This window comes from Mixophyes fleayi, chromosome 11 (assembly GCF_038048845.1).
Source record: "Mixophyes fleayi isolate aMixFle1 chromosome 11, aMixFle1.hap1, whole genome shotgun sequence".
NCBI lineage: Eukaryota > Metazoa > Chordata > Amphibia > Anura > Limnodynastidae > Mixophyes > Mixophyes fleayi.
In genome coordinates, this window is record NC_134412.1 from 45848559 (window position 1) to 45863016 (window position 14458).

The 14458-nt window shown below is 43.2% G+C and overlaps 1 protein-coding gene across 1 annotated transcript in view; it reads right to left on the reverse strand.

Moving 5' to 3' along the window:
- The window catches only part of TTC36 (tetratricopeptide repeat domain 36), a 47947-nt gene extending 38239 nt beyond the window's left edge, over positions 1 to 9708 (reverse strand). Inside the window, exon 1 of the mRNA XM_075189723.1 lies at positions 9546 to 9708. Within this exon, the coding sequence (XP_075045824.1) occupies positions 9546 to 9657 (112 nt within the window). The 5' untranslated portion in view covers positions 9658 to 9708. The remainder of the gene's footprint in view (positions 1 to 9545) is intronic.
- Positions 9709 to 14458: the final 4750 nt, after the last annotated feature.

Genomic DNA, 14458 nt, shown 5'->3' on the forward strand with positions numbered 1-14458 from the left:
CAATTATCACACCAGGAAACAAAAGGAACACATTTTCATTTTGAACATTGATATCTTGGATTGGATAAGTAATGTCAACATTTAAAATGTCTACACCAAAATGACGACAGTAATAATGTCTACCTGTTCATAATGTCAACACAGTTAAATTGTCAACATACATAGGGCCTGATTCATTAAGGAATGTAAAGCAAAAAAAAGGAGTAAGTTTTCTCCTGGACACACCATGTTACAATGCAAGGGGTGCAAATTAGTTTATTATTTTGCACGTAAGTTAAATACTGGCTGTTTTGTCATATAGAACACAAATACTTGATGGCTTAATTTTTGCACTAAACTTTAACGTTGATCTAGTACATGTTCTTACTCAACTATATATGTACCCACATTTAAAATTTACCTTCCCCTCCAATGCAACATGGTTTTGCCAAGGGGCAAAGTTTATCCTTTTTTTTTGCTTTACCTTCCTTAATGAATCAGGCCCATAATGTCTACACATTCAGAGGTTGACATGTAAAATGTGTACAGGGGTTGTAATGTCGACACTGAAAAGAACAACATAAATGAATAGATGTAAACAATAAAACCGCAAATAAATGTAAATAAGTAAAAAAACAAAAAACGGTATGATCCACCCCCAAATAGCTTAACCAACCTTGGTGCTGCCAGCCTAGGCTGCTACTAGCAAAATCAGGGATCAAAAAGCCTGTGGTCCCCCTGATTTTACCTTTACCAGCACTAGGCTTTGCCAGCCTGGGTTGGTGGCAATATAGCAGGGAAACCAACAGTGTGGGGTCCTCCTACCATAATCCCAAACCAGCATCAGGCTTGTCAGAACAGGGATGGATTCCCTAAGGAGATCGGGTCCACACACACACACACAAAAAAATGCAAGTTTCTTTCTCTGATGAATCCCATTTCAAATTGTTTGGGGCATCTGGAAAAAGGCTTGTCCAGAGAAGGAAAGGTGACTATCATCAGCCCTGTGTCATGCCAACAGTAAAGCATCCTGAGACGATTCATTTGTGGGGTTACTTCTCAGCCAAGGGAGTGGGTTCACTTACAATTTTGCCTAAGAATACAGCCATGAATAAAAAATGGTAGTATCCTTCAAGAGCAACTTCTCCCAACCGTCCAAGAACAGTTTGGTGATGAACAATGCCTTTCCCAGCATGATGGAGCACCTTGATATAAGGCAAAAGTGATAACTTAGTGGTTCGGCTATCAAAATTTCAAAATTTTGGGTCCATGGCCAGGAAACCGCACAGACCTTAATCCCATTGAGAACTTGTGGTCAATCCTCAAGAGGCAGGTGGACAACTAAAACCCACAAAATCTGACAAACTCCAAGCATTTATTAGGCAAGAATGGGCGGCCATCAGTCATTATGTGAGAAGTTGATTGACAGCATGCCAGGGCGAATTGCAGAGGTCTTCAAAAAGAAAGGTTTACACTGCAAATATTAACTATTTGCATAACATTAATGTGATTGTCAATAAAAGCCTTTTACACTTATATAATGTTTGTAATTTTACTCCAGTATACCATAGAAACAGGTATCAAAACACTGAAGCAGCAAATTTTGTGAAAACCAATACTTGCGTAATTTTCAAAACTTTTGGCCATGGCTGTACAGTGCTTTCTTATATGCACACTTGTATGCAGATGCAGAGATGCAGGTTGTCGTCTGCTACACGTCCATGCAGTTTATATATGTTGTGGGCAGACTCTCCTAGTAACTATGGGGAGCCTCCAGATCACTTTGTGAAGTCTTTGGGGACTTAATAACATATAGTGGTACACAGCTATCTCTTGCTGCGTTCGGTCTCTTACTCAGTATACTGGGAAGTACTCATATAGCTGAACATGTCAGAAACATTAAATAAGGCTTAGAATCACAGTGTGTGTGATTGTAATAGTGAGCGCCGAATCTGTGTTATGTTGGGTACTGATTAAGATGTGGACTAACTGTTAGGAACCCCTCCAGCCAGCACAACACAACCCGGAATCTACTCTGCCAGTCAGGTGTTCACTGGAGCCCCTGATGGTGGGGACAGACTGGGCTGCAGACTGACAGAGGGTTGTGAAGTGTGTACCGGCTGGGGAGAACCCAGGCAAGAAGAGTCAGGTCCACGCAGAGGTCAAAGGCCGGCAGCAAGTAGCAGTATCGATGAACAAGCTGGGGTCAGAGGTCACAGGCAAAGTAGCTGAACGAGTAAACAAGCCAAGGATCAGGGTCACAGGAAACACGAGCGAAGTCCAAAACAAAGCCAAGGGGTCATACACAGGAAGTCAAATATAGATATCAGGATACAGGAACTGGAACAAGCAGGTCAGCAGACTGGAACACAGGAGCTATAACCGGCAATGAGGCAGCAGACCTCATTGCCTTAAATACCCAGCTGAACCAATCATAGGTTGAACACACTCCTGCAGGTTAATAGAGCAGTCACTAACAGAGCCAATCAGGGCTTGCCCCTGACCTGCACAGTTGCAGGCTAATGCCTGTAATTGCCTCCTATAATCTGCCCATAAATTAGCCCACAGGCTGTAGAACGCTGCGCCCGGCCTCCTCCTATTGCCGGGACGCAGCTCTGAAGCGTCTACTGGTTGCCCCGGCAACGGCCGGGTTATGGCCGGAAATGACGCCCCGGTCGTCATGGCGACGGCCGGGGCGCGGGTGTGTGAGTCGCGGCGGATGGGCACCGCCGTGGCTCGTAACACTAACTTATGATTCCTGGCTGCTGCTTTACAATCTAATTACAACTTAGTCCTGTATTAGGTTAGCTGTGTGCATTTCTATTTTTGACATTTAACAACAGGGAATTTAGTTATGTATAGGAGACGGAGTGTTGGCGATCCATTCCAAACAAATAATAATAATAAAACGTCATTGACATTAGCGCTCCAATTTTTTCCCACTCTGTCAGAGCCTGAGGTTATAAATAAACCTGTCGGCTATTAGAGTTTAATTTCATTATAAGGCGGGTTGCTTCTATATTCAGTTGCTGGATTATTTTGGGGATCAAGCTGCCAGACAACAATTTTTTTTGGGCAAAGACACTTGGAATTTTTTTGGGGTTTTTTTTTTTTTTTACTAACTTAATTTGGATTTAAAGCTTACAAGACTGGATCCTACAGAAGAAAGAAGTACAGAGTTGGTAAGTATGAATTATTCTTTAAAATAAAATCTTGTGGTTTTAACGAGGGGTGTTTTTTGTTAACATTTTGCTTTGGTGCACTACAAAACACAGCAGGCCCTAGGTGTCAGGGCATGCTGGCACTTGTGGCTCCCCAAATTCCAGCATGCCCTGGCAATCATGGGTATGATGGTGCTTGTAGCAATCCAAGCACCAGCATGCCAAGTCTGTTCATGGCAGCCCGTGCTTGCTAAAACCTAGAGTGCACCAATGTAAAATAGTGTTTCATTGATTTTCTTCTCTCTTTTTTTTCTAACCATTAATTACCCCACACCCAGGGCCGCCGAGAGGGGGGGGGGGGCGGGTACAGTTTACCCGGGCCCGGCCATGCCAGGGGGCCCGGGCCGGGCCCTCGCTGCTAATTAATTTTTTATTTTTATTTTTTAATTTTTCTCTCTTGCGCTATTTTTTTTTTTTTTTTCCGCGGGGGGGGGGGGGGGGGGGGTCTTGAATTTCTTGGGAGCTGGGAGAAAGAATAAATTGAAAAAAAAAAAATACTCACGTGATCGCGCGGCGCCGTGTCCCTCCTCTCCTCCATTCACACTGACTGCCGGGCGTGACGTCATCAAGTCACAGCTGTCAGTCAGTGAGGAGCGCCGCAGCCAGCATGAAGAAAGAAGACAGAAGAGGAGACAGAAGAGCAGAAAAGAAAAGAAAGAAGTTGACAAAAGGTAAGTAAAGAAACGGAGAGGCAAGGGGAGGAAAACAGAGAGGGACAGTACTATAAAGAAAGGGGACAGAGAAACAGAGGAGGAAAAAAAGGAGAGAGCTACAGAGGAATAAAAAAAAATTGGGGAGAGAGGAACAGAGGAGGGGAAAAAAAGTGGGAGAGAGGAACAGAGAAGGAAAAAAAGGAGAGAGCCACAGGGGAATAAAAAAAAAATTGGGGAGAGAGGTACAGAGGAGGGAAAAAAAATTGGGGAGAGAGGAACAGAGGAGGGAAAAAAAATTGGGGAGAGAGGAACAGAGGAGGAAAAAAAGGAGAGAGCCACAGGGGAATAAAAAAAAATTGGGGAGAGAGGAACAGAGGAGGGAAAAAAATTGGGGAGAGAGGAACAGAGGAGGAAAAAAAGCAGAGAGCCACAGGGGAATAAAAAAAAAAGTGGGAGAGAAGAACAGAGGAGGAAAAAAAGGAGAGAGCCACAGAGGAATAAAAAAAAGTGGGAGAGAGGAACAGAGGAGAAAAAAAAAGTGGGAGAGAGGCACAAAGTAAAAAAGAAGGGGGAAAAGCAGCATGGAGGTCGCAGTGTGAGCATAAGGGGGTACAGTGTAGTTGTGATGAAGGGGCACAGTATAGTGTGTGTGATGGCACAGGGGGCTTGTTGCAATGTAGTGTGTGTGAGGTAGGTGGCAGCTAATTAATGGGCGCTATTTTGTTTGTAGGGTGATGGTGAGGCAATTTAATAGTAGGGACTATTAATTTAAGATGGGGTGGTTTGGGGGCTATTGAATCTTGGGGTGAGTTTAGGGAGAATGAGGTCTATTTATTAAATGTGACTATGAGTTATTTAATGGCAGTGATGGTTGCGGGAAATAGGTATTGCTGGGGCTGTTTGCAGGAAGGGAAATAGGTTTATTTATTAAATGTGAATAGTATTATTTTAATGTTGGGGCTGGAGGAAGGCCTAATTATTAATCGTGGGTGCTATTGATTTAACGCCGGGGCTGGCTGTAATTTTCTAAATGTAGCCATTTTTTTTTCAAAATAGGTCCTTCAACATTTCTGGATCCGGACAAGCCACAACTAAAGAAACCAGCAGCCACAGGTGGAGAAAGTGAGAAGAACAGGTAGGAGAGAGCAGCACAGTGTGTGAAATGTTGTGATTCTAGTAGGGACAATACCAATTTTTGGTGAATGTTGTGCCCAATGTAAGGTGTAGGCCAAGACTGAACTGTTTGTGTACACACTGCATTGTTTGTATACTACCCTGTGGTGGTAGATGTCCTGAAAGTCAGGAGTGCTTGAACATATGTGACGCTCCAGCGAATTGAGAGCCTAGTGTTTTTTATGTTAGCCACGCCCCAATGGCACGTTTGCCACACCCCCAAATGCATGACCACACCTCCCAAAAATTTTGCACCGCCGTTTGGCTAGCGACGCCCCTGAATGTATGACCATACACCTAAAATTTTTTGCGCCGCCTTAGGGCTTACTTCACTATGAGGGGGGCCCCATGAATTTGTTGTACCCGGGCCCTGAATTCTTCTTGGCAGCCCTGCCCACACCCACCACCCACAGGTGTGGGAAGAGTACTAGTGCTGTCAGCACAGGGCTGGGTATCCCTAGGGAGGAGGACTGCAATTTTTAGCAGACCCCAACTCCCTAGGATATCCAGTCCCATGCCGACTAGCCTGGAGCTGGTCAGCACGGGTTGGCATCATGGCAGGGGGACCCACTGCTGCAGATTGTCCTTCAACCAGCCCTAGGCTGGCAGCACTAGGGCTGATACGACTAGGAAGGGCATGTTTAATTTTTTTGGGAAAAATTATTTATTTTTATCACTCTATAGCCGCTTTACCCGCTGGCATTTTAATGGCGGCATTGTGTCTGTCGGCATTTTCACTGTCGGCAATCACAATGTTGGTATTTTGTCCATGTTGTTGAATTTTACATACAGGCATTTAGACTGTCTGAATTTTCGTGTTGGTGGTATTTCTACCGTTGTAAATATGACTACCACTGGCCAAGACGCAGGGAAGGAAAGTGTGGCAGATGGGGTGCCCGGAGGCAAGAAATGAAAGTGTGGTGGAAGTGTGGTTGTCTGGATGTGCGGATGTTTGGAAGCAGGGAAAGGGAGTCTGGCAGATGAGGTGCCTGGGTGCAGGGATGGAGAATGTGGCAGATGCGGTGCCCAGGCGCTGGGAAGAGGGAGTGTGGCAGAACGGGGTGCCTGGATGCAGAGAAGGGAAGGGGGGGTTACAGATGGGGAGCCACCAGTCTCCACAATATATTAACCCTTTACACACACAAACACACACGCAGACCCAACAATAAGATAACCCTTTACATACACACACCAATCCCTACCAGGGGCAGATTTATATATTTTCTTAGGGGGGAGAGAGTCATCCCTCCTAGCAGGGGTGAGCTGCTTGCGGGTATTCACTAGGTACATGTGCCTGGCTGCCGAGAGGCAGGTAGAGGATGCTGTCCGGATGCTCTGATTGTCTTTAAAATACAACTGAAGCACCAGGACAGGATTCTCTGTCTGCTCTTGGTCACCAGGCACATATAGTTAGTGTGTGGCCACAAGCAGATCACCCCAAATGCCCCCTCTGGATTCGCTAGTGATCCTTATAGCATGTTATCCTTTTACATATACACACACACACATAACAGCATTTTAATAATTTACACACACACACATCAAACCCTACAGCATTTTAACCATTTACGTACACACATACCAGCCCCTGCAGCATTTTTAACATGCAAACACACACACACACACACACACACAAAGAGCTTCTGTGCATGGGTCGTTGCTTCTCCCCCTCCTACAGGAACAAGAAAGAGGAAGAAAGTTCTGTCTTCTTTCAAGGCATACTACCTGACCCTGACACCCCTGGTGCACGATCTTGGCCCCGCCTCATACAGAAAGGAGGTATGGCCTTCGGCCAGTGGGGCCCCCTAGTTAATCCAGCCCTGTGCTGACCGGCAAAGCCTAGTGCTGGTAAAAGTAAAATGAGGGAGACTCCACAATTTTTGTCCCCAGATTTTGTTATTACCAACCTAGGCTGGCAGCTGTTGAATAAGAGGCTTGGGGGGAGAGGGGGGTTACAGCCGTTTTGTCTTTTCATTTTACATTTATTGACATTTTTATTGTTTACATAGATTAATATGGGGACTGCGAAGCTCTACAATGCTTTGAAAAGCTTTGCATTTTGCAGAAAAGTAATGCCTTCTCAGAGTGGCGCTACCTGTAATTTTCTATGGGATCCAGTTGAAGCCTCTCTGGCTTTGCTGGATCCCTCATTGTGGAAGTGATAGCACTTTCTCCAGTCACCAGCAGCGCTACAGGGGGGAGAGTTCATCTGGGGGGGTGGTACAACACTACAAGGGGGGAACTGTCCGCAGTACAGGGGGACTTCGCAGTAGCCCAAGCATGGTACATTTCCGCAAGGCTTAAAAATGCATCACTGCAATTTGCATCGATGTATATTGATTGGCACCGCATGATGTTAATACATAGACTAGCGGTTCCCAAAGTGTGCGCCGTTGCTCCCAGGGGTGCCGCGGCGCTATCACAGGGGTGCTGTGGCCATGGGGAAAAAAAAGCTTACCAATCGGGTGGCGTCCGTGACCCAGCATCCTCCTCTCTCCTCGCTTCTCACTGAATGTTGGACATGACGTCATCACGTCCAACATATTCAGTGAGGAGCGGCAGGAGAGAGGAGGATGCTGGGTCCCGGGCATCACCAAATTGGTGAAAAGACAGAAGAAATAGAAGAAAGAAGGCCAACAGGAAACAGCAATGGAGGGTCAAAAAAATTAAGGAGGGGGCAGAGTGAGGATGAATGGGCACAGAGTGTGAGGATGATGGGGCACAGTGTACGGATATGGGGCACAGTGTGAGAACATGAAGGGGCACAGAGTGTGAGGATGAAGGAGCACAGTGTAGGGATATGGGGCACAGTGTGAGAACATGAAGGGGCACAGAGTGTGAGGATGAAGGGGCACAGAGTGTGAGGATAAAGGGGCACAGAGTGTGAGGATGAAGGGGCACAGTGTAAAGGTGAAGGGGTACAGTGTGATGATTTTTGTACATGTTGTAGTTTCATTTTGTTTTATCTTATTCCTCTTATTAGCTATAAATTATTATTTGACAGAAATATAATTGAAAAAAATATATATAAATATTGTTTTCCCTTGGATTTATGTGTATTATTTTTGCAAACAACTTACTAAGTATTTTTGTCATGACCTAAATACTTATTACGTTATTTTGACCCAACTACTTAGAAAATTGGACTGCTTTGTAATTATTTTGGAGGGGTGCCTTGAAAAATTATGACGACTCTAAGGGCACCGCGAACTGATAAAGTTTGGTAACCACTGACATAGACCCTAAATTTGTAACTACAAGGTACATGCATTACATACAAATAATCTGATTCTGGAACTTGTCATAGGAATCACTGACATTAGTGAGTAGAACAAGCTGTTTTATCAAGAGATATGAGCTCCACAAAACATATGAAAGATAATAAATCATACTCGTCCGGGAGAGGGGCGTGACTAGAGGGCGGGAGGGGGCGGGGCGCCTCGAATTGCATCATTTTGGCCCCACTACCACGAGTAAAATTATTATTTGTCGCGGGAGGCGGGGCCAAAATTATGCGATTCTCTGTGAATCGCATCATTTTAACAAGGGAATTGCGGGATGCCGGAGAAATGCCAGCTCTCCCAGGAGTTTGGGGGACTGACCCGAATTTCAGGAATCTCCCGGACTTTCCGGGAGAGTTGGCAAATATGGAATAAATGTAATCTATGTATTGTGATCAATGAATTGCCTGTATGATAAGCTTGATTTGCTTTTGGGCACTGTCACATTAAAATAAATTGGCACATTAAACAATGAATATATTTTTTCAGCATAATGCCATTTTGCAGACCTTATACTAATTGTGATAAACCTTATTATATGAGGTGATTTGTTGAAATTGACAAATGTGGATTAGTAGCTTGCAATAACAGCATCTGCAGTAAGCCTTAATCAGTGTAATAAAAGATAATGAAAGTAAATTTCACTTTGGTTGCTATGACTTACTGGACATTTGCACTTTTGTACCACCTTAGTATATTATCATCTCTATTTTATTATTTCTCTTGCTGTATATCTCCATGATAGTTTCCCTGATTTAACGGTTTCCTTTTTAGGAGCATCGCATTGAAAAGTACTGCATGCATTTGTTACTCTTAAAAACAGTAAATAACTCCCATGAAATGCTTTTTTTTAATAATAAAATTATCTGGAAAACTATAAGATAGAATACCGAAGTCCAGGACTCTGCAATTCCCACTGTACTCACCCCGGCCTTGGCTGGCTAACTGACAGTTGTACAGGGATCAACAACCTGGAAGTCTTTAAATGAATACAGAGAACTACACAATTATTATGTGCTTCTCTGTGAAAAGTCTGCTCTTGTAATGGTTGCTAGTTTAGAGATGTTTGTGAGGAATACTTACTGCACCTATACTGAGAAGCATTTGAACTTTCTAAAACGCTATAGCATTCAAATTATTAAACAAATATTTACTTTGGAAAGCACACATAATGTGTGATGATTATGTGTTATAACTACAAACGGTAGTTTAACCAAGTTTAACATGATATAACTCACCTAGATCTGCGTCCTCATGTGTATCACTGTCTTTCTGTCCAGAAATATCACCAAATGGAACATAAGAATTAAATATGGCATGCAAGACTGCTGAATCATTTGGGGTACACATCGTGCACCTACCAACTAAGTGACGCTTCTGGAGTTATGTGAGGAAATGTGCAGACACTCTTATCTTTCAGAATTTAAGGAGTGACAGCAGCACCCAATAGGACTGAGGGGTGGATGTGACTTTTGGCCAGATGCAGCACACAGCTGGTAGTACTAAAATACAAAATGGGAAAATAAGGGGGGGTAGTGAATGTTACAGAAGGAGGCACATGCTAGGTTTATTTTTTTCAGTAGCAGATTTCTCATTGCTTTTATTGCCAATATGTTTTTTTTTAAGATTAAAAAGGCCCTCCCAGGATGAGAAAGGGAAAGGGAGAGAGAGTGAGAGAAACTAGAAATCACCTCCCTAAGGGGCCTATTTAAGAACCGCAAAATATGAAAAATACTTTTCAATCTTCATCACATAGATAAGGATTTAAAGATCTTTCAAATGTATCAAAAAAATCACGCAGGAACAGCTGTTCCGAAAAACAGCTGTTCCTGTGAAGGGTAACATTTACTTTTCAAGGGCTATTCATTGCCTCTTAAGTCCAAAGAAAATTGCGATTATTGCATCTTCCTGCAAATCCTAGTGATGACACATGCGCTGTCAGCTCTGCTCTTCAGAGCAGAGCTGACAGCACTGAAACTTTTCAATGATGATAATGTATGCCAGCATGATAAAGAGATTTATTTTTTTCTTTGACTATTGTTAAATAGCGTTGTTGATCGGTCCCCATACACTTTTATGGGGACTGCTCAGTAAAATGAACACAGATGCAAAGCAGCAGATATCTGTGATATCTGCTGCGATGCAATGATGATAAATTACATTTTTGCGTTAACAGGGGAATATTGTTTGATAAATAGTCCCCTAGCTGAGAGAAAAAGAATGAGAAGCAGAGAGATTAAACAGTCTTCCCCCTAGAAGACAGAGAAATAAAGAGATTAGAAAGTGCCCTCCTTTGATTATAGAGAGATAAATTAGAAACTCCCCCTATATGAGAGATAAAGAAAGAAATTATAAGCAATAATAAAAATCTAGTTGTACCCCAATTTAATAAGAAAACTGAGTGATACTCAGCTCCCTGGAGATGCTGGTAGGTAGTGGCAAGAGAACACTTACCACTTACCAGTTAGTGAAGGGTGCCTCTGAGCATGCACAGTGGAACAAAATAAATGTAAATGTATTTTTATTTTTTTTAAAAAAGGTAATATTTAGAACAATTTTAACATCTTTACCTAAGGAAAAAATTATTTACATAAACAATATTACTGACGCCCTGCTTTCGCGATCTCAGGAGAAAGAAAGCGGTGGTTCATGGCTAATAAGCTTCAAAGCTATCAACCAGGTGACTTTGATTATAAATAGGCCCCTAAGGGTTGTGTCAAAAAGGAGCATTTGATTGCTGCATATCTGCAGACACTATCAAGGAGTGAGATTGCTGTCACTCACAAAATAGTGGAGCTGCAATGGTGGGTACCATGCTTGCCAACTTTAATGGAATTTCCATGAGGCTCACAAATTTATGGGAGTCCTTCCTCACTAGTAGGCATCCTCCCGTGGTGGAGGCAGGGATTAATGATGGGATTTTGCATCATTAAGCCCCGCACTCTCTATGCAATGCTGTTGATTTAGCCATTTCCTAGCAGGGGCAAGACCACACCCCCTAAGACTCCTGTCACATGACCTCCCCTCTGGGATCTCCCAGAGTGCAGGTTTCTAAAGTCGAGAAGTATGGTGGGGATGTTCTCCCCGTGTTTTCGTGGGTTTCCTCCGGGTGCTCCGGTTTCCTCCCACACTCCAAAAACATACTAGTAGGTTAATTGGCTGCTAACAAATTGACCCTACTTTGTGTGTGTGTTAGGGAATTTAAACTGTAAGCCCCAATGGGGCAGAGACTGATGTGAGTGAGTTCTCTGTAAAGAGCTGCAGAATTAGTGGCGCTCTATAAATAAATGGTGATGATGATGATGTGGACTATATTTTGTGCTACATAACTGCTCAGACCTTCAGTTGTATATACTGCATGTGTGTATTCCAGTGAACACATAAATCCGTGAATTAGCAGCTGCACCATTTTGTGGCCTTAATTGTCTTAATTTCATTGTTTTGTGGAGTTTGAGTTCAAGAGTTTCAATAGTTTTCTTACATTTTTGAAAGGTGTGTATGTGTAAAGAACCTTAATCAGACATGTTAAACTGTAAGGATTTCTTTCTATGGAATTTCCTAGCTTTTTGTAAAGTTAGAATATTTATGATATAAAATTCAGAAACATGAACACCAAAATTTTACGGTATATATGAATCCTTTGGCCCATCTAGTTTCCACTATTGTTTCTAATCCCTAGTAAACAAGCATGTTTAAATTGCTCTATAAACTGCATAGTGTTAATGTCTCTTTTTTCATGCACCTCAAGTCACATTAGTATGATATATGTGTTACTGTTACTTAACCTAAAAATAACCACACAGACACATTATTAACTTTGGAAAAAGGTTGCAGTTTATTAATAATCATTATCTATAATATAAAAGCCTAGCGGCGTGTGTTAGTCTGTGTGTGAAAAAAAAAAACAAGCAGCAGAGCCACCTGCTGGGCGGAGTTATACACTGACCTACTAAATTCTTAGCATTATCTAATATATAAAAGTAAAAGCCTAGCGGCGTGTGTTAGTATGTGTGTGTGTGTGTGTGTGGAAAAAACTATTTTCTCAGAAAGGGCTCATCCAAATGACCTGAAATTTGGTATACTGACATTATTTGACAAAAAAATTAGAATAGTGAAGTCAGTTAACTTCCATCATCCCCCCTTCCCCCCGTGGGAGGGGTAGTAAAGGCTAAATTTACGAGTTGAGGGGTCAAACTCATTTTCGTGAGGTAATTTTACCTCATGAACACACATTAAAAAGGGTGCTTGCATCGGGACGTAACGCTCTTCCCCTGAGGAGGCCTGGGCTAGGCCCAAATGCATGACAAGAACCTTTTTAAGACCTTAAGTAGCTTGATTTGACTAGAATGCATGAGTATCATGCACGGGTTAACTTGTATCTATATATGTATATATGATGGCGGCGAGAGCAGAGCAGTCAGCTAACAACCGTTCGTTAAACCAAAGCAGTGTAAGTCCAATTTGCCACTGATCCCAGGAATAATCCTCTACTATTGGTCGGTGATAAACCTGACGTCAGCCAGGATTCTACTTCCCTTCTGAACTTGACATTGACGTGTCCACACAAAGCAGGTTAATGGATCCTTTGAAAGGGGCAGTGACGTGGGGTCAATCACTGTTAGCATCATCTTGATTAGTCGCTGACTGCATTGCTCTCCTTACCACCACTGTGATCTTTTAATGGACTCACAGCCCGACATCAATAGACCTTACCCCAAATAACAATATAACTGATCTATAAACATCCAGAGCTATTCCTAGGTAAGGTGTACACTATCAGGCCAGAACAGGTGTCTCTGCTGTATCATAATCAATGGGTGTGCAATTACCATACCTCCCAGGGATACAGTGACTCACTCTGTGGCTCTATTAGTTTACTGCAGGAGTCTCAATAGAAAAAAGGAGGAGAAAAGTTGTAATATAATAGGAAAATTTCTTGTGCGGGAGACAATCCAAAGTATCCAGTTTTACTGCAGGAGTGTCCGCAATATGGGTGCAGAAATGGGGGTCCTCCAGGAGAGCCGGGAAAATAATATTGGAGCAGATACTCTCATCACTGGGCACCGTGGATATATAGCAAGTCTTCTCTAATGGCTATAATCAAGGACTTACCCATGCCTAAATCTTTACCCTCAAGGTGCAACACAATTATGTCAAGGGGGGGGGGGCAGACAGAGTTATTTCACCCTCCACAAAGGCATGAGAAAAGGCCTCTAAGGCTTCCCTTACCCACACGCCTGAGGTCGACAGTTAGGGGAAAGGGGACAAATCAGGGGCTAGCTGGTGTTTGGCAGCCCAGTGCACAATTGAGTTGCCCATTACCCATATGTGGATCCTCTGGCCCAGTATACCAATAACAAGGAGAAAACATCTTGATAAGGGCTGTGTTAAACATGCCAAAACAGTAGGCTAGGGGAACAGACTCCTGCCACAACAGTGGGTCGCACACCATTAAGTATAATCCTGCCAGAACAGTGGTCAATGTACCAAGCAGACTCCTGCCAAAACAGAGGGTCGCCTTAAATTATTGGACCCCTGCCCTAACAAGGATAAATAGGATGAGAAGCAGCCACTGCCATGAAAACAAGGCGTATGGGAGGGGTTAGACAGGAGAGGGGAAAACGGTAAACCATATGAAGGTAAAAAAAAACATAAAAACTTGGAGGCTCGTTAGCTAATCAGGCCTGTATCCGGGGGAAAAATGGAAAAAAGTCTCTTCATGCCCAAGTTAAAAGCGACAAGCAGTTGAGCCCTGGTTTTTCTGATTTCCAACAGCCCAGGAATCGAAAGGGCAAGGAGGAAGCGCCTCTTTTGGCTTCAGCAGTAGCTGACATAATCCTGAAAAATGAGGTGTCATAGAGGGCAGGGTCTGGGACTACTTGAACCAGTTTTTAGAAGAGCATTAAACTGAAATTTGGAGAGGGGGGACTCATCAGCATGTAACAGCTACATGTCTCGGGGATGAACCCCCGCCAATTTGGCACACAGAGTGAGTGGGCATATGGCAGACAAAGTTATCCATCGCCCTTTGTTCAATTGATCCATCTTTGTATGGTGCAGTTTACAAGCTATGTGTGTGTTAGCGATAATTGTGTACTTAGCGAGCAAAGCTGTACCTATAGATCTGTTGGACCACGCAACTGGCTAACAT